The 18,545-nt window shown below is 37.4% G+C and overlaps 1 protein-coding gene across 4 annotated transcripts in view; it reads right to left on the bottom strand.

Annotated features, from left to right (window-relative positions):
* The window catches only part of ATP9A (ATPase phospholipid transporting 9A (putative)), a 155,113-nt gene that overhangs the window by 43,180 nt on the left and 93,388 nt on the right, over positions 1-18,545 (bottom strand). For all 4 annotated transcript variants that reach the window (XM_001369149.4, XM_007475725.2, XM_007475723.2 and 1 more), the window contains 2 exons: positions 18,030-18,242; positions 899-1,060 (listed from right to left, as the gene is read on the bottom strand). In XM_001369149.4, the coding sequence (XP_001369186.2) occupies positions 899-1,060; positions 18,030-18,242 (375 nt within the window). The remainder of the gene's footprint in view (positions 1-898; positions 1,061-18,029; positions 18,243-18,545) is intronic.

Raw genomic sequence — 18,545 nt, 5'->3', positions numbered from 1 at the left:
TATAGTGGTTTTCCTAAAATCAGGTTTGTCTTGCCACTTTCCTACTCGGTAAATTCCTATAAACTCCCTACAAAATGATCTGTTTGGCATTCAAAGTCCTTCATAATGAAGCCTCTTCCTACCTACCTTCCCAGCCTTCTTACACCTTACCCTCAGACAAGTACTCTTCAATCCAGTGACCCTGAACAAATCACTTAACCATTTTCAGCTGCAGTTTCTTCATTTGTAAAATGAGGACAATAACAGTTCCTACTTCCCAGGGTTGTTGGAAGATCAGATGACATAAAATTTATAAAGTGTGTGGCAAACCTTAAAGCACTGCATGAATGTGCAATATACTTTAATTATGCTTCATTTCCAGAACTTTTATTTACCAACTCAACTGACTCTGGACAAATGACTTCATTTTACTGAGCCTCATTTTCTTCAACTGTAAAACAGGGGAAATAATACTTGAACATCCCAGGAAGGAGGGTTTTCAGAATGAAAACATTTTGCAAATGGTAAAGCAACACAGAAATGGAACTCGTTATCATCACGATTCAATGTGGAGAGTTTCATTCCCAAGAAATGCTCAATCTTTCGCCATTGGGATTTAGATAATGCCTGCATGTTTTCCATCCTAATTCAATGAGTTAACCAGAAGCTATATCAGATATCTGTGGTCTGTCTGCTTTAGAAAAGTATATTTTCTTATCAGTGAAGGTCAGAAAGGTCATGCTTCCAACATATGGAAAGATTTTACACTTTCAGAAAAAATGCATATCAAAGAGGGAGAGGGTGACAGAAAACACTAAATCAAGAATGCTGCTGCCACTTGACATGTGCACTGTACCTGCTTTGTTTTTTTTAACCATTGTAGCCATAAATAAAGAACAATTTGCATAAAGTTACTTACCCTTACTATGATCCCCATGCGTTTGCTTTCATAGGTGAATGGGAAGATTTGGAGAATGGTGAAGTTCAAAATCTGTCCACCAGGGGTCCTCAGCTGCATAGAAGATTGATCTCTGCCCACCAGGGTTAAACCTACGCTTTCAGTCCACTGGACCAGGGCCACCTAAATATAACCAAAGGTCAAAGGTCAGATAGACTGCTGAGTTTCCAGGTTCACGGGTCATGCAAATGAACAGTCCGGGAGGAGCTGTGGGCAAGCTGAAGAAAAAGTTGGTTACTTATGTCCATATAAAAGCATTTGGTTTTCCTGGTGTGAGGGGGAAGATGGCATGAACAAATGGGCCTTTACCATCACTTCCTGAGGCCAAGACTGCTCATTGACAATATTAATTACTTTGGGACTGTGGAGGGCTTAGGAAGTTAATGCTCTACAAACTATTGTCAACTGGACAAGTGGGTTGCGATGGACTATATTCAATACAGTACAAACTATGGCCAGATAGACAACTAACTAGATGAGAGATAGACAGATTCAGAGACAGAGAGGACAGGGGAGGGGGGAGAGACAGCAAATGAGACAGAGAGAGAGAAACAGAGAAGAAGAGAGGAAAGAGAGGAGAGGGAGGAGGAAAGAAAGAGACAGAAAGGAAAGAGGAGAGGGAGAGACAGAGAGAGGTAGAAGGGGACAGACAAAGACAGAGAGAGGAAAGAAGAGGGGGAAGAGAGAAAGACGGACAGAGAAACAGATTCATGGACAGAGAGAGAAAGAGAGGAAAGAAGGGGGGGGGGGAGACAGAGACAGAGGGAGAGACAGACAGAGACAGAGAGAACAAAAGAAGTTCACAGCATTAGACTAAGTTATGCAGCCACTAATCAATTTTAACCTTAATCACTGGATGAAAGGAATCCTGGAGCCGGAGAAGACATTTAATCTAGTCCAATCCCCTAATTTTGCAGATGAGGAAACAAGTCCATAGAGGTAAAGTGACTTATTCAAAGTTATACAAGTAATGAGTTGTAGAGAGTAGTATTTGAACTCAGTTCCTCTCATCCTCTCAAAGAAGTAATTCTTTTTTCTGACTTAATTTCAATTTTGTATATGCTTACACATGTAAATAGTGTTTCCAATAAAAGAATGTAAGTTTCTAGAGGACAGACACTATTTCTCCACTGTACCACATTGCCAGAGGAGGAAGCCAAGACCTAAAAAAGTTTTTACTTGCCTAAGATCACATAAATACTATGCAAAGCCAGCATTTGAACACAGGTCATCTGGCTTCAAATCTAGTACCCTTTCCATTAGATCATTGTATCATACTGTCTCACTAGTTCTATGTATCTTCCAGCATGGGATCCTATACATGGTATGTGATACTTTTTGAAAGCTTGTCTTCATTTAGCCCATTCTACATATATCTTGGACGGGCAATACAGATGGGCAATAAGCTTGACTCAAAATTAAGAGGAAAAAGAAGCTCAACTGCATTTAGGAAATCACATGGCACTTTCAATACTCTCCAGGATGTTCCTGAACACAAAAACCCAATTTTTTAACCTGAATAGCCTCCAACCAATGAAGCATGAATATAAATCACTGGATACCACAATGTCTGAAAACCAGTCAAAATTTTAGAGAACCTGAAGAGTAACAGAGAGATGGGCAGTGGGTGGCTGCAGCATATTGTCCATAATTGCAAGGATATCAAAAAGGATACCATCCAGGAAATATATAAGCAGAAATAAAAGTAGGCCAGTAAGGTGGCAAAAGCAAAAGATAACAGATAGACAGTCCAAGTATACTGTACTGGTTCTTGTGAAATATTTAAAGGTATCAAGAAAGCCTCTGCTTGTGGAGGAGATCCGAAGTACATGGATAAGAATCTATCCTACAGGATAAGAGGAATGGATGAGCTATGGTTTGTACCGCTGAAAGCAATCCCTACATTCCGACATCAGACCTTCATTGAAGAAGTATTAAGGAAGAAAGGATAAACTTGGATAAGTTTCAACTGATACTCAAATGGATCTGTAAAGCTAATCAATTCAGGAGTTTCCTACAGAGATGCAGACTATAATCCACTTATGCCCATCTATCCTATGTTTCTCTCATCAATGTTTGCCCAAAATTCCCAACAGGGGGCTTATTCAATGGGCAAGGAGTCTTTCCTTACTTTCTCTCAACATCCTGAGTGTACCAGTTTGGAATGTTCTGATCAACTATCCCCCATTCCTAGATCTCACCATATGAATCAGCCCATATTGTCTTTCTGTAATACAACATTCTTTAGTCTCATTTTTTGGAGTTGCTCCTTGGTTACACACTGCTGACCTGTTCAAACCTACTATGTGCCTTTTTCCTTCCAGTGCCCTCCATGTGATGTTGAGTTCTCAGAGGCAGCAACATTTCAGGTCTTGATGCTGTATAGCAACACTAGTAAAATGTTTACATTGAAATGATAGACCTTTGCTGTTTGGGGAAACTTGGGCTCAATCATGTATTATGCAATTCTTCAAAAGCAAATTAGCTTGCTCACCTACTTTTTCAACTTATTTTTTTCAACTCTGGGTCTAGCTCATTGTTTACCTGTATTTTGTGCCCCAAGTGTACATCCTGTTGGAAAAACCTTTGAAGGGATCCATTCAGCTGCACGTTAAAATCTGAGCAACAGACATTCTTCCTCCTTTTCATTCATTTTATTCAAATATTTCCCTGTTAATAGCTAAAATGTATAAAATGTTATTCCTCATTCACTTAATTTCATTTACTCAAAATTTTCTTTTTAAAAAAACTAGAATTTATATAGTATTTTAAGGTTTGCAAAGCACTTTGCCTATCTGTCTTTCTTACCTATGAGTATAGATACTTATGAGGTAGGTACTATTTGTATGGCAATTTATAGATAAAGAAATATGATTTGCCCAGTCACACACCTTTTAAGTATATGAGTAAGAATTCAAGCTCAGGTCATTCTGACTCCAGCATTCTATTGTGCCACCTAACTGCCAATATTTCATGTTCTCATATCCAAAATTGTTCTTCAACCATTCTTTACCCCCTATGTCTTCAATTTTTTGAAGGCCATTTTCCATTGGAACCATTCCGAAATACCTTCCTTCTCCCCATAACGTATGTCCTTCCACCTCTGGCCCAAAAAACTATAATTAAATCAATGCTACTGCCCATTCCATACCATCTCCACTATCCAGAACAAAACAACTTTCCTAAACCATACTCCCTGAATGTAAAGTGCAATCTCCTCCCTTAAAATATAATCTCCTTTAGGGCAAGGACTGTCTAGCTTTTGTATCTGTATCCTCAACCCTTAGCACAGTGTTTGGGCAGATACTAAGCACTTAATAAATGCTTTTATTCATTTGTTTAGTGTCTACTCTGTGATATGAATTATGGATATAAAAGACAAAAATAAAAGTCTTGCTGTCAAGAAAATATATTCTAGTGAGGGAGAATATATATACATAAGCATCTAGAGCAGCTAGATGACACTGGCTGGAGTGTCTAGGATCAACTGGGGGTAAGAAACTAGCAACTTGAAAGAATTAGCAAAGGCTTTATGTAGAAACTATTATTTAACAACTTTGTAGTAAACAAGGGATTTTAAGAGGAATAAGGAAGAGAGATTTGCTGATAAAGTCACCAAATGAGAATTAAGAAAGAGGACAGAAAAGGAATCAGGACAGAAATTTGAGGTACATCCACAGATAGGGAAAAAGAATATAAGTGATCAAATGGCAAAGGAGATTGAGATAGAACAATTAGACAAGTAGAAAGGGGAGAAAGGGAGAAAAAGACAGAGACACAGAACAGTGTTAAAAATACAGAGTAGAGAGGATGCAGGAGTAGTGGATGATTAATGGTGTTAGATTGTATCGAGAGATCAAGAATAATGAGGATTGAGAAAAGACCTTCAGATCTGGCCATTAAAAGATCTATAAATCAAGAGATTCAGTCAGTCACCAAAATCACATCTTCCTGTAGAGGGACTGTACTCTGAGCTCCAAGCTATTTGGTTTTAAAGAAAAATGCTCTCTACCACAGCACATTTCACTTAGTGGAGTCCCCATTAAGTAAACTAGCTCTCTTTTGCTTCCTCTCATTACTCTGTAGCAATATGGTCACTGAAACTTTGGCAAGTTTTTTCAAACCTTATCCAAACAGGATATGAGCCCTGTAGGTAGCCTTACATTTTCACCTTCTGCTCAAATATGCTAGCTACTTTAGTATATCAATGTCAATTTCAAGATACCCTTTAAGAGAACACATAAGAAGAAAAAAAAAACCCACCCCAGACTAACACCACTGTGAATAAGAAGTTCTAAAGATAATTTTTTTAATTCCTTGAAATCATGAGAAGAAAAAAATTTGAATGTTAAAAATTAAGCTAAAATATTCCAAATAAATAAATTTCCTTAATAACTTGATTTATTTAATCTATTTGACAAGTTACTTTTCATTTCTGGTACCTTTCTCATCTGCAGAATAAAAGAAGTTGACTAGATAATTTCTAAAGTCCCTTCAATTCTAACATTCTATAAGTCGATATCAGGGGTTCTTTATTCATTCTTTTTTATGTTATGGCCCCCTTTGCCAATCTGGTGAAGTCTCTGGGTTTTTTCTCAGAATAATATTTTAAAAACATAATTATATTAAATATAAAAAATGAAGTATTTCTAAAAAAATTATGTTAAAATAAAAATGTAATTTTTTTTCATATTCAAGTTGATAGGTCAGAGGTCAAGAATCCCTGGCCTTTAGGGTTATTCTAGCTCCATGGAATTCAGAGGAATATTTTCATCTTTTAGCACCTGAGGCTACAAAAGCTCCTTGAGGGCAGAAACCATGCCATTTGGTATCTTTATGTCTCTATAGTGTGTAGACAGAATTCACTCCCCAAGGTTCCTCCAAACCAGCTCCTCTTGCCCAACATCCCATTTAATTCTATCTACACAATATTATGCACAGCTCTTTGTTTGTAAGAGGTTCACAATAAATATTTATTCAATTGAATTTAAAAAGTGATTCCCATAATAGTTTTTCTAATGATTGCCCTATATTTGGCTAAAAAATAATAAACTTCACAATTAAAAATAGAGCAGTTCATGAAACAAATTTGGAGATGCTGGTGACTGAAAGTTCAATATAAATCAAAAGTACAATATGGGGGACAGCTACATGGATTAACAGATAGAGAATGAGGCCTGGAGATGGGGTTCCTGGGTTTTTATCTTGCCTCAGACACTTTCTAGCTATGTGACCCTGGGTAAGTCACTTAACCCCCATGCTTAGCCCTTACCAATCTTTTGCCTTAAAATTGGTATTTAAAATACTAAGATAAAAGAAAAAGGCTTTAAAAAATAATTTTTTAAAGGAAAAGCCTAGATTACATAATAGGGTATAATCTTCTTATACCCTGCCCTGGTCAGACAACATTTTAGAAAGGACATTTCTTAACTTGGAAAGAATTCTGAGGGTGAGGATCAAGGGTGAAGAACTTCTAGAATATACTGTATGATAATTAACTGGATGAACTGAATGTGTTAAACCTAGAAAAAAAGCTACAGGAGCATATGATAGCTGTTTGCACAGATTTGAAGAACTGTGATATGGAAAAGGGTTCAGACTTGGTCTGCTTGGCATCAGATGATAAAATTAGGAGCAATATGATCAGAAGTTATAAAGAGGAAGATTTTGCTTTGACATAATGAAAAACTCAAATAATCACAGCTGTTCAAAATAGAATGGACCAGCTCAAAAAGTAAAATCATGTAAATAAGCATTTATTAAGCACCTACTATGTGCCAAACACTGTGCTAAGTTCAGAGGATAAAAAGAAAGGCAAAAGGTAGTCATTAGCCTCAAGAAATTCATAATCTAATGGGGAATACAATATGCAACAACAAGATAAATTGAATGTAATAGAAGAAAGGTAGCATTAAGGGGGAATAAGGAAAACTTCTTTTATTTTATTTTTTATAAAACCCTTATCCACCACCTTAGAATCAATACTGTGTATTAGTTCCAAGACAGTAGAGTGGTAAGGGGTAATGGGGATTAAGTGACTTGCTCAAAGTCATTCAGCAAGGAAGTGTCTGAAGCCACATTTGAATCCAAGATCTCCTGACTCTAGGTCTGTTTTTCAACCCACTGAGCCATCTAGATGGCCCTGAAAGGCTACTTCCAGAAGTTAGAATTTTAGATAAGACCCAAAAGGAGGAGGCAGAGATGAGACAGGAGAGCATTCCAGGCATGGGGCACAACCAATGAAAATGTCCAGATCTGGGAGATGCGAGTGTCTTATTCAAAGAACAGCAAGGAAGTCAGTGTCACCAGATGGTAGCACATATAGAGGAGTATGTATCAGAAATCTAGAAAAAGTAGGAAGGGTGAGCCAGGTTATAAAGGGATTTAAAAGTCAGAGGATTTGATATTTGATCCTGGAGGTAACAGACATCCACTGAAGTTTATTACTTAGAAGGATAGGATAGGACTAACAATCATTTCCTTGATACAGCTTCTCCCATCCCCATCACTTAGAATAAGGTCTCTCCTCTTTCTGTCCTTTGACAGGGATTAATTTTGCCTTAAAGGTGGCAAACTGTCTCTAGGACCTGACTGGTCCAAGCTTCCCCACTGAAGTCTCCTAACCACTTAAAGCCATAAAAAGCCACAGCCACATGGAGTCTGAACCTCTTCTTAGATGATGGATCTCTTAAGATCACATGAGTTATCATGTCCTTCCTTCCCCCAATTAGTATGGGTCAGAAATGCCAAGTACCCAATCCTTGCTGCATCTTTTTGTAACTGTTCGATGTCTAGGGAGTATCTCACTTCATTCCAACATTAAATAACAGAGAACTAGAGTTAGAGTCACCTCTAAAATCTGGTGTGGTTATCTAGGACAGGTTGGGAAGAGATGAGATGGCTTTGTAGGTCATTTCATAGATGGGCTGGGGAAGAACCCTTTACATGCAAGGTGGACAATTTAATGGCAGGACACTTGAAGGGTTCCAGGTTACAAAGACCCTTGTCATTATGTATAGGGAGTTTTCTCTAGGAGTCTGGAGCAGGAGGACTAGTTCAGTGAATGCCAATTCTAGATTTACTCTAGAGAATAAAGGAAGTAGCAAGTCCAAGTTCCCTGGCTACTGTTGATTAGTCAGTGTAAGTTGGACTGTATGAAAAGACTGAAATTAAAGTGGGCCAGCACATTCATCAAGAAGAAAGGAGCTCACAGCTTTCAGGGACCATGAAATTAAAGACAGGAAGCAGCTAATGAAGCTGGTGGCTGTATGAGCGAATCTCTCCTGATGGGGGCAGAAACTGAAAGGACCCAACCAGGAATCTACTCTATGGTTTCTGACCCAGAATGTATTGTGTTCTGCTGCAACAGGGGCCATCAGATAGGGGTAGAGATGTGGAAACTCCCACAAGCAGTAATGAAGCTCTAGGTTTATCCTATTACTCTTTTCCTATTTTAGCCATGGGTGCCACACAATTAATGCAATTGATGAAAATCTGCATTAGAAAATGGGCCATTACAGCTTAGGAAAATGTGAGGGCCCTTTCAACAATCTCTAGGCATATTACTGTGGATTGGATCAAATGGAAACAATGAACAATCTTACATGGTTAATGCAATACAATACTGAGACCCTAAGAGGGTGAAAGATATTTCTTCTCTGGTGAAAGAAATGAAGGAAGTTAAGATTATTTTGTATACCAGCTCTCCTTACGATGATCCTGTTTTAATGGTAAGGAAGGCAGATGGCAATCTGGCAGCTTACAGTGAACTACATGGAGCAGGAAAAAGTTATCATGCCCATCATTTTAACTTTTCCTTATCTCTTTAGTTTTGTGGATCAGGTAGCTCAGGCCCAGGGTGGGTGGTATGGGGTTATCAACTTTGTTGATCCTCTTTTCTCTCCTCCTGTGGCAGAGACTTGTCAGAAGCTCTTTGTTTTCACCTGGAAAAAGTTCGCTATACCTTCACCATTATACCCTGGGACTACTTGAACTGCAATATTACCACATTATGGTAGGCAGCAACCTAAAAGAGGCTTTTGTGAAGACATTGATGTACACCATTATGTTGATGATGCAGTGTTGACCAAGTTACAGTGACAAATGCCATAGATCAGATGATGAACCATATGTAGGACAAGGGGTGGGAAATAAACCCTAAGAAAATTCAAGGCCCAGCCCATTCAGTCCAGTTTTCAGGAATGTGGTTGGTATGGGAAATCCAGAGGATTAGAAGCACGATTCAAAATGAGCTTCTGACACTTGCTTCCAATCTAAGAAGGAAGCCCTGAAAATCATGAGTCTTCATATTTTGGAGGACCTACATTCCCTCTCTAGTGTTCTGATGGCCCCAATTTACTGAGTAATGTACAAGTTCATTTCTTTTAAGTGGCACCTGGAATAGGTTACATCCTAAAAAATATAAAGAAGGTTGATTAGTAGTCTCGTCTTGGATCTTTTAATTTATTTATGTTTGTTTGTTTTTAAGCCCTTACCTTCCATCTTAGAATCAATACTATGTATTGGTTCCAAGGCAGAAAAGTGGTAAAGGCTAGGCAATGGGGGTTAAGTGACTTGCCCAGAGTCACACAGCTGGAAAGTGTCTGAGGCCAGATTTGAACTTAGGACCTCCCATCTCTAGGTCTTGCTCTCAATCCACTGAGCTACCCAGCTGCCCCCTCCCCCTTGGATCTTTATGACTTTCCAGAGTATGTGCTTCTAAAAGTCTCTGTCCAATAAAGACTAGGCTAATGAGAGTCTTTGGCAGGTTTCAAAATGTATCCAGAATTGGCTACTTGGGCTTCTAGAATTCCAAATTTCCTGCCATCTTTGAAAAACAACCACTTAACTGTTTCAGGCCTTAGGTGCTACTGAATAGATAATTAAAGGGCCAAATAATAACTCTTTGCTTAGAGTTGCCTATAACAGGCTGAGTTATAAATCTTGGTCCCTCTAATGAGATGGGTAGAGAATAGAAGGCTTCTATTGCTAAATTAAAAAGTTCCATTAAAAACCATACCTGTCCGGGTCCTTCTAGTATTCAGGCACTTCATAAATATATAGTAACCATTCCAGAGAGTAAGGCCTCCAGTCCAGAACCTGGAACCTTGCTTCTCCTGATAACCCAATAGGTCCCATCTAAAAGGACCTGGTTCCTGAGGAATGCCATTATACCTTGTTGACTGATGGCTCTATCCACTATGAAAGAGACATAAACAACTATACAGGTAGCCATTAATCCAGAAATCAGAGAATACTCTAGATCCAGGTTGGTGAAGCCATGGCACATGTGCTCCAGCATTCTGGATATGCTACTCCATTCCCCCTTTCCACAGTGCCTAAGGACAATTTTCATATGCACCATCCCTCTGTCCAACAACCCAGTGCAAGCACTACCTCCCTCTGCTGTCTGTGGTAATGCAGGGAGCTCAGAGGCAGCTTGAAGGTGCAGTTTGGGTACAGGATCTCTAAAAGGTTCACCAATGCTGCTCTAGGGAATAAGGGTTCTAGTAAATCCTTGCAGAGGGCTGAGCTCACATGGCTAGCATGTGAGAGAACCTTGAGGGATGAGGCAGAAAAAAAATCTACATCTATATTCATTCCTGAGTGGTGGCATGGGTCTGACCAATGGGTCTGGAGACTGAAGAGTAGAGAACTAATAAAAGGTTCTCTCCCCTTTGGAGTCAGGACCAAAGAAGGAATTTTGCCCATGTCTCCTATTCCATCCAGTTACTGTGGGGCATTTCAGCATTCATCAGAGATATCATATGCTTAATGACCATATAAAAACCATTACAGGAACAGCAGAAGTACAAGAGAGAATCCAGTGATAATTTGGACACTGGAATGGGAAGGCCACATTATGCTCTGTATAGGACCATAGGATTCCCCCTAATTAAGAACAAGGTACTTCTTCATGTCCAATTTGTCTTCTTTGCCAGAGAAGTCATCTAACCTTTGTGATCCTTAACCTATCTCCAACTGGCAAAATAGCACTCTCCCATCTAAGGGCAAGATATTTAACCCAGCTAATCAAAAGCTGCATTTTATGCATCTGACTCCCAGATTCTCTTTCTTTTCCTCTTTTTCCCCTTAGTCTGGTCCATGCCAGAATGACACATCCAGCAAGTCCTAAAAACATTTTAAGTTCTGGAAGGTCCTACAGAACAGATATCAAACACACGATCTGCAGGCTGAATGTAGCCCACAAAATTCTTGAGTGTGGCTCAAATCAGATCAAAATATAATTCTCCTCTCTGATTTTAATGGTTGATATACTAATAAAAAATTCTTATTTAAACTTGTGTGGTTTTCTAAATCAATATGTGGCCCATGGAGGTCCTTGTATATTGTTTAATTATTGGTCCCTATTTCTATTTGAGTTTTTATTTATTTATTTAGGATATTTTTTCCATGGTTATTTGATTCATGTTCTTTCCCACCTCTCTTTCCTTCCTCCTCCCCCCCAGAGCTGACAAGTAATTCCACTGAATTATACATATATCATTGTTCAAAACCCATTTCCATGTTATTTATATTTGCAATAGAGTGATATTTTAACACCAAAACCCCTATCATATCCCCATAGAACCACATGATCAATCATATGTTTTTCTTCTGCATTTCCATCTATTTCAGTTTGACGCCACTGTTGTGGATGATCCTTATGGTAGTATGTGATGGAATAATGTTTACATAAATGGTTTTTCAAATCAATATTACTCTAATACAGGTTGGCCTAGATCATTTCTTAGGTTCTTACACATTTTAAGATTCTATGACTCAGGAACTCTTCTTCCTCAGATCTCTCATAACATTTTGTTTGTACCTCTATTACTTATGTGCATTCTACTTTATACTATAATTATTTGTGTTCATGTCTTAACTCCTCAACCTAATTAAGTTTCTTAAAGGTGGAGACCACCATAAATCATCCTTGAACCGGACAATGTATACATAGTAGGTACTTCATAGGTATAAATGGTATATTGAATTTAATTTCCTCATCTAGAGCCTCACTCTTCAAACTGACTTCCAAACATCTTAAAGCAATCTGTCTGAATGAAAGGAACGGTACTAAAGTTGCAGCCCATGTTAACTTGAACAGATAAAACACAAACCAAATTCTGGAAACTGCAGAGAGGGACATCCAACTCCATGTTTTGCTCCCATTTTGGATTGGTTTCAATAGTGAAATAGGATAAGTAGAACAAGGTTTTGCCCTACTTAAAACCAAAACAAAACTCTAAATCAAATGAATCTGGATCAAAGATTTCCAAAAAAATGCCTTTCTTTTTTTTTTCTATGAGCAGCAATAAACTACAGGGGACAGGTTTTAATTATTTCTCTCTTATATATAGTGATATGTGTTTAGGTATTGGGCCAGAATCCATTAAATGTTTCACTCTTTTGACAAGAATCCAAGGTTACTTAGTCACTGTAAAAGCATTTAAAATACAAGGCAAAAATTAATTTTTAATGATGAATAATGCACATGTTACTTCCCCAAATTAAAGATTTCAGTTAGTTCAGTGTTTTGCACATATTGGCATTAAATAAACATTTGTTGAATTGAATTAAAACTATAGCATACTACAAATTCTTTTGTTCTAGAATGTAAGCTTGTTCAGTTTCATAATCACAGACATAAGACTTTAACATTTTAAATAAGATCCATACCATAAAGAGGCAACATGTACATCATACTACAAAGACTGGAGACATATTCAATGACAACTATGTAATTTCCTATTCTTCCAAGTAGCCCAGTGATTTTCAAAGTAAAGTCTACCATGAATAGGCTAGCACCTGTTTTTGAGTAATGAAAAGCTATCAGTTTTTCCCTAGGTTGTAAACAAATAATTCACTTCTAATATTTAACCATATAACCAATTCTAATCTAAGTCAACACTTTAGAAACATCAACAGTAAGGTTTAGATTTTTTTTAAAATACTGATCTTAAAAAAGGCCTGCATTCAAGTGTGTAAAGAAATCACTATACTTCCCTAGGTCTGTTTCCTAATCTATAAAATGAGAGTGTTGGTCCAGTTATTTATCCTTCCTACCTCTAACACTCTATCTTCTAAACATACTTCCAGCTCTTATATTTTGGGGTCACATGAGCCATAGAACTTGGTCTGTAAAGCTTTTCTGATAACAGCAAAAGCATACTATAAAGGGAAGTACTCACCATCAAATATTGGATCTAACATAATCTAATAATAGTCCAGTAAGACTATGGATTGCTGCATGAGAGGGCATGGAGAGCAACTGATACCACACATATCTCCATATGTTAAAGGACCTCTTGCTTCTGCATTTCATGAGGAAATCCCTCATTTGCTCCCTTTCTCAAATTACCAAAGTGTTCAAAAGCTCCAAATAATGTTCTTCAATAGATTTCATTTTGCAGACACTAAAGTCCATCATCCTTTGCTGTTAAGTCCCTATTTTGGAGGTACCATGCCTTAGTTGCCTTGCCACTAAAACAATAACCTTAATCAATTCATCACCTATCACCAACTTCCCCATCGCCACATACTTGGCCCCCCACATCCTACCCCCCCCCCGAGTCTTAGAAATTGTGGAATGCTGTCAGGGTTAAAGAGTATTTGCTCAAGGATCTCAGGCACACTTATCTCTGATCAGATTATATCTACTTAATTTCCCCTGTTAGTTACTGTATGGCTGCCAGTGAAGGATCAGTACCCCTGAGGCTGTAATCGATATCTGAATAAAAGATACTTCAAGGGTTCTAAAGCAGAATGTGCACAGGAAACAAATTTAGGAAATCCTGCTTTCTGTTACAGGAAATGAATCTGTGCCAACTGGTAGAAATTACTCTCACAGCTTTGGAATAAAATGAATACAAGTTTCTGTATGCATTTCATAAACTGACCTTGCCTAAAATATTTTATTGATATCGAATTTCAAAGGGAGGATTTCCAACCCTAGTAAAACTTTCACTTAGTCCAGGAGGAATTCAGAAACAGTAAGGCTTTCTCAAGAATTCTATTTAAGCTGAATTCAGTTTCATGCTAAAATAGAAATGAGAGTAAATGATCTCTAAGGTTTAACAGTAAAAAGTATTGCATCATGAATGACTTTAAGGTATTCTCTTTAGTTCATCTTCAGCCAAAAATATTTATTTTTCCAAAGTCACTAAGAATTCATAATTTAGTTTAAAAATGAGAAAATGAAAAAGAAGAATGCTTCAACTTTTCAAATAGTTGATGTCAAGATACAACTCTGAATTAGGTCTTAAGAGGAAAATGATATTAACAGTTACTTATATGATTGGTATTATCCCTATTTTATAGATATGGGGACTTGGGAACCCTAAATAAGCATAACAGAGGCAAAAGAACAAAGCAATAGGACTGCTTATTCCTGGCTAAACAAATGACAAATCCAGAACTTGAACTCAGCTCTCCTGACTCTAGGTCTTTGCTTTTCTACAGCACCATGTAATATAGAAATATATCAAACTGCTTAGGGGGAAGAGGAGAGGGACAGTACACAAAAACATGGGAAGTACTACTAAAAAAAATAAGAAAATTCAAATCATCATCCAATTTTTCAAACCATATTAGGAAATCCTATGAGTAATATGAAAATTAACGCCTGGAAATTATCAACAATCAATCAACAAACATTCATTAAGTCTATGCCAAGGAGTATGCTAGGCACTGAAGGCACAAAGAATGAAGCAATTTCTACTCCCTTTTTTTTTTTAAATAAGAGTTTGGTTTTTTTCCAGAATTACATATAAAAATAATTTTTAATCCCTACTCTCAAGGAGTTAGTATTCTGGCAAATCATATATATGTCTGTGTGTGTATATTTGTATAATGTCCAAATACATGCACTATGTATTTCTCTATTATTCTTCAGTAATAATATAATTGCAACATTTATAAATTTTAGATATATTTATAGCATATTCATATATGTTTTTATATATTATATGCATTTATATAGCATCTAATGTGTGCCAGGCACTATTATAAGCATTTTACTCATTTACTCATTAACTTATTTACTTATTAACTCATTTGCTCATTAACTCATTTTACAATTAATCCATTTGATCTTCATGCAACCCTGGGAGGTAGATGTTCTAATATCCCCTCTTTACAGTTGTGGAAACTGAGACAAATAATAGATTAACTGATTTGCTTAGGGTCACACAGCTAGTAAATGTCTGAGGCTGGATTTGTTTTGTATTTGAACTCAGGTCCTCCTGACTCTATGCTCAGAGCTCAACACACTGTTCCACCTAGTATCCTCTGGCCCTACCAAGGCCTTTATTCACCAACTCTCAAACTAAAAGAGTTGTCAGAAAACCAAAAATAGGTATGCTACAAAATAAACCCATTAATTCAAAATATTTTTGATAATTATAGTTGGCTTAGGATTTTGTTGTTGCTATTGTTTTCTTTTAGGAAAGTCACATAGAGACTGCAAGTAGACCAGGGAGAAAATGTGAATTTCTGTACATTTCCAAATTTAATATGTGCAACAGCAATGAAATCTTTAAATTCTGAAAAAGTTGGTCCAAATTCCATTGCCACAAGTTAAAGGCATGTGGTAGTTATGGTACTCCTAGGAATAATCAATGGTGGCATGAAATTTCAGTCTCCAAATTTTTAGTTCAAGTGAAATAAAAGAAAAATTAAATAGAGAACAAGACAAAAGAAACATCTAAGATTTCACCCAAATTTTGTTCCATGTCTCTAATGTGTTCAGTATGGAGCATTTGTGTCTCTCCCCCTACAAGATTATGAGCTCCATGACAGCATTGAGCATTTCTTTTTTTTTACATTCTTACCTTCCATCTTGGAGTCAATACTGTGTATTGGCTCCAAGGCAGAAGAGTGGTATAGGCTAGGCAATGGGGGGTTAAGTGACTTGCCCAAGGTCACACAGCTGGGACGTGTCTAAGGTCATATCTGAACCCAGGACATCCTGTCTCTAGGCCTGGTTCTCAATCCACTGAGCTACCCAGCTGCCCCCGGCATTGAGCATTTCTTAACTCCCTTCCGCCAGTATCCTTCACGTGGTTCTCTAAACAAAAATCACTTTTAATAGATGTTTAATGATTGATCTAATTGTCTTCATCTTTTTGAATGTCATAGATATCTTTGGCAGTCTAATGAACTCTATGGACCCCTTCTCAGAATGTCTGTAAATGTACAAAATAAAATGCAGAGAATCACAAAAAAAAAAAAACTACAGTGAAATAGTTATTAAAAAAAATGTTTAAGTTCATAGTTTCTAGGTTAAGACCTCCTGAACTAAGAGTATCAGAGGTTAACTGTGAGGCAAAATAAGGACATCTAAACATATCAGAGCAACTCTTTAAAGCAGAAATGTGAAAATATCCAGAACTAAAAGGGCACTTTAAAATACCTTATCTTTCCACCCTTCGTTTTCCAGATGAGGAAATTGAGGCTCAAAGAAGACAAGTGACTTTCCCAAGCTTATACAATAGTTAAACAACAGAGTTAGGATTTGAATACAAGACCTCTGACTACAAATCTGGTGCTCTATCAGATCAGATCTGCATTTATTTTGAAAAAAAAAGAAAAAAACTACCCCAAGTACAGCCATGCTTAATGGGTCATTTTATCAATATAGGTGGCTCTAGAATGACTATCTACCATATAAACTACATAATTATGCCCAATATTTATCAAAGCCTACCATTCCTTCAGGTGGTCTATCTTGCTTAAAATGAAAGTTAAGTTTCTAAATATTTTCTGTTTATAAAACAGAACTTGCTTGAACAGGTAACCAAGGAAAATGACCTCTGTAACTGACTTCAGTGCTATCACTTCTGATGTAGAGAAGCTTAAAGGTCTGTCCATTTAAAAAAGGTAGCTTAATGTTTCAATTCAGTCTCAAATCTTAGATAATCACTAGGAGGGTAGAGTAAGAATTTGGAGAGTGTGATCTATTGTTGTTCAATCATGTCTGACTCTTTGTGACCCCGTTTTGAGTCTTCTTGGCAAAGATATTGTAATGGTTTGCCATTTCCTTCTCTAAGTCATTTTAGGGATGAGGAAACTGAGACAAAATGGTAAAGTGACTTTCCCAGGGTCACAAAACTAATGTCTGAGACTAGATTTGAACTCGGGAAGATGAATCGCCCTGACCCTAGGCTAGTCACTCTATCCACTGTGCCACCTAGCTGCCCCTGAGTGTGGTCTGGCATCATAGGAAGATTGCTGAATTTGGAATCTAAAAACCTGAATCTGGAATCTTGGCAATGAGAACCTGTGGGTCTATAATCATACTGCTTTCCCTTTCTGGCTCTCAGTTCATTGTCTTTAAAATGGGTATAATATTTGTATAATCCAGCTCACTAGTGTGCTGAGGTGCTCTGTAAACTGCTGAGAATTACATACAAATGAGTTCTTCTTAATTAATTAATCATGTCACAATTAATAATTATATAATGATCGGTCCTAATATTCACATAATTAGGAGAATGAATAATTGAATTTTGTAAATTATATCATAAGTCAGCATGACAGAGGATATAAAAACACTTTTCCTGCTGAGTGAGCAACCTCTACCTGGAAGCAATGGGCATTCTTAACTATATGAGAAACTGGAAGGAAAACTAATTAGAGCTCATTATAAACAAACATAAAACGGGCAACTCTGTTTCCAGGGTCTACACTCACTATGAAGGGAGACAAATGAGTTCTTTTGGATTTAGCAACAGAATATGCTTCAACATGAAAGGACTTCTTAAAGGTATGTGGCTTTTAAATTGGACCACATGCCTTTTAAACACTGGCCATTCTGGCTGCTAATCAAGACCTCTTACTCTTTCCTAATTCCATACTTATCTTAAGGCAAAAACTTCTTACTTAAAAGTCCAACTAATTCTCTCATTTATTTCTAAGCATGTTTATCCCAAAACACTGCATCCAGCCATTTGTCTTCATTCTATTTCATTAGCAATTATCTACCCTGATTCCTAGTTTCCTGATAACTCCTTGGGAAATTGCCAATTTCAAGCTTGTAAAAACATGCAAGGAATGGCCCACATCCCAAGTTTTAGCTGACTTCAGGCTTTACCTCATCTGGGCTAGAAGCCTGGTATACCCGGCACGAGTCCTCGTAATGCTTCTCCGCTTCTGCCTGATCCGTGACCCCGTTAGATTCATAGACGGGTGTAACATTATGGCAGAGGGCAATTGCTTTCACAGCTTCGTGAACACGGCTACTCATGGTTTTCCGGACTTTGGTGGTAAGTGTAGGGCCCTTTAAAGTGGGTGGGTCTTGAGATTGCTAGAGAGAGAAGAAACAAAAAGAGAGATGATTAAAGATGAAAGACTTCAAAGAAGGAAAACCCCAGCTGGAGTTTGATCCCCTTCTCTAGTTCTCCTAATAGAGACATATATCACGCACATACCTTTTGGGATGCTTTGGGAAATATTTTTTCAAGAATTCCTTTCAATGTTTTTCACAGGTGGAGTATACCTGTTTGACCCCTAAACTGTCCACTTTTCCAGGTAATTAATGACTTAGTATTTAACTCAGACTCTTGGCAGAGAAAAATATAGAAAGAATAAAAAATAGAACACACATATA

The sequence above is a fragment of the Monodelphis domestica genome, chromosome 1 (assembly GCF_027887165.1).
Source record: "Monodelphis domestica isolate mMonDom1 chromosome 1, mMonDom1.pri, whole genome shotgun sequence".
Classification (NCBI taxonomy): domain Eukaryota; kingdom Metazoa; phylum Chordata; class Mammalia; order Didelphimorphia; family Didelphidae; genus Monodelphis; species Monodelphis domestica.
This window is presented reverse-complemented; position numbering and strand designations above follow the sequence as displayed.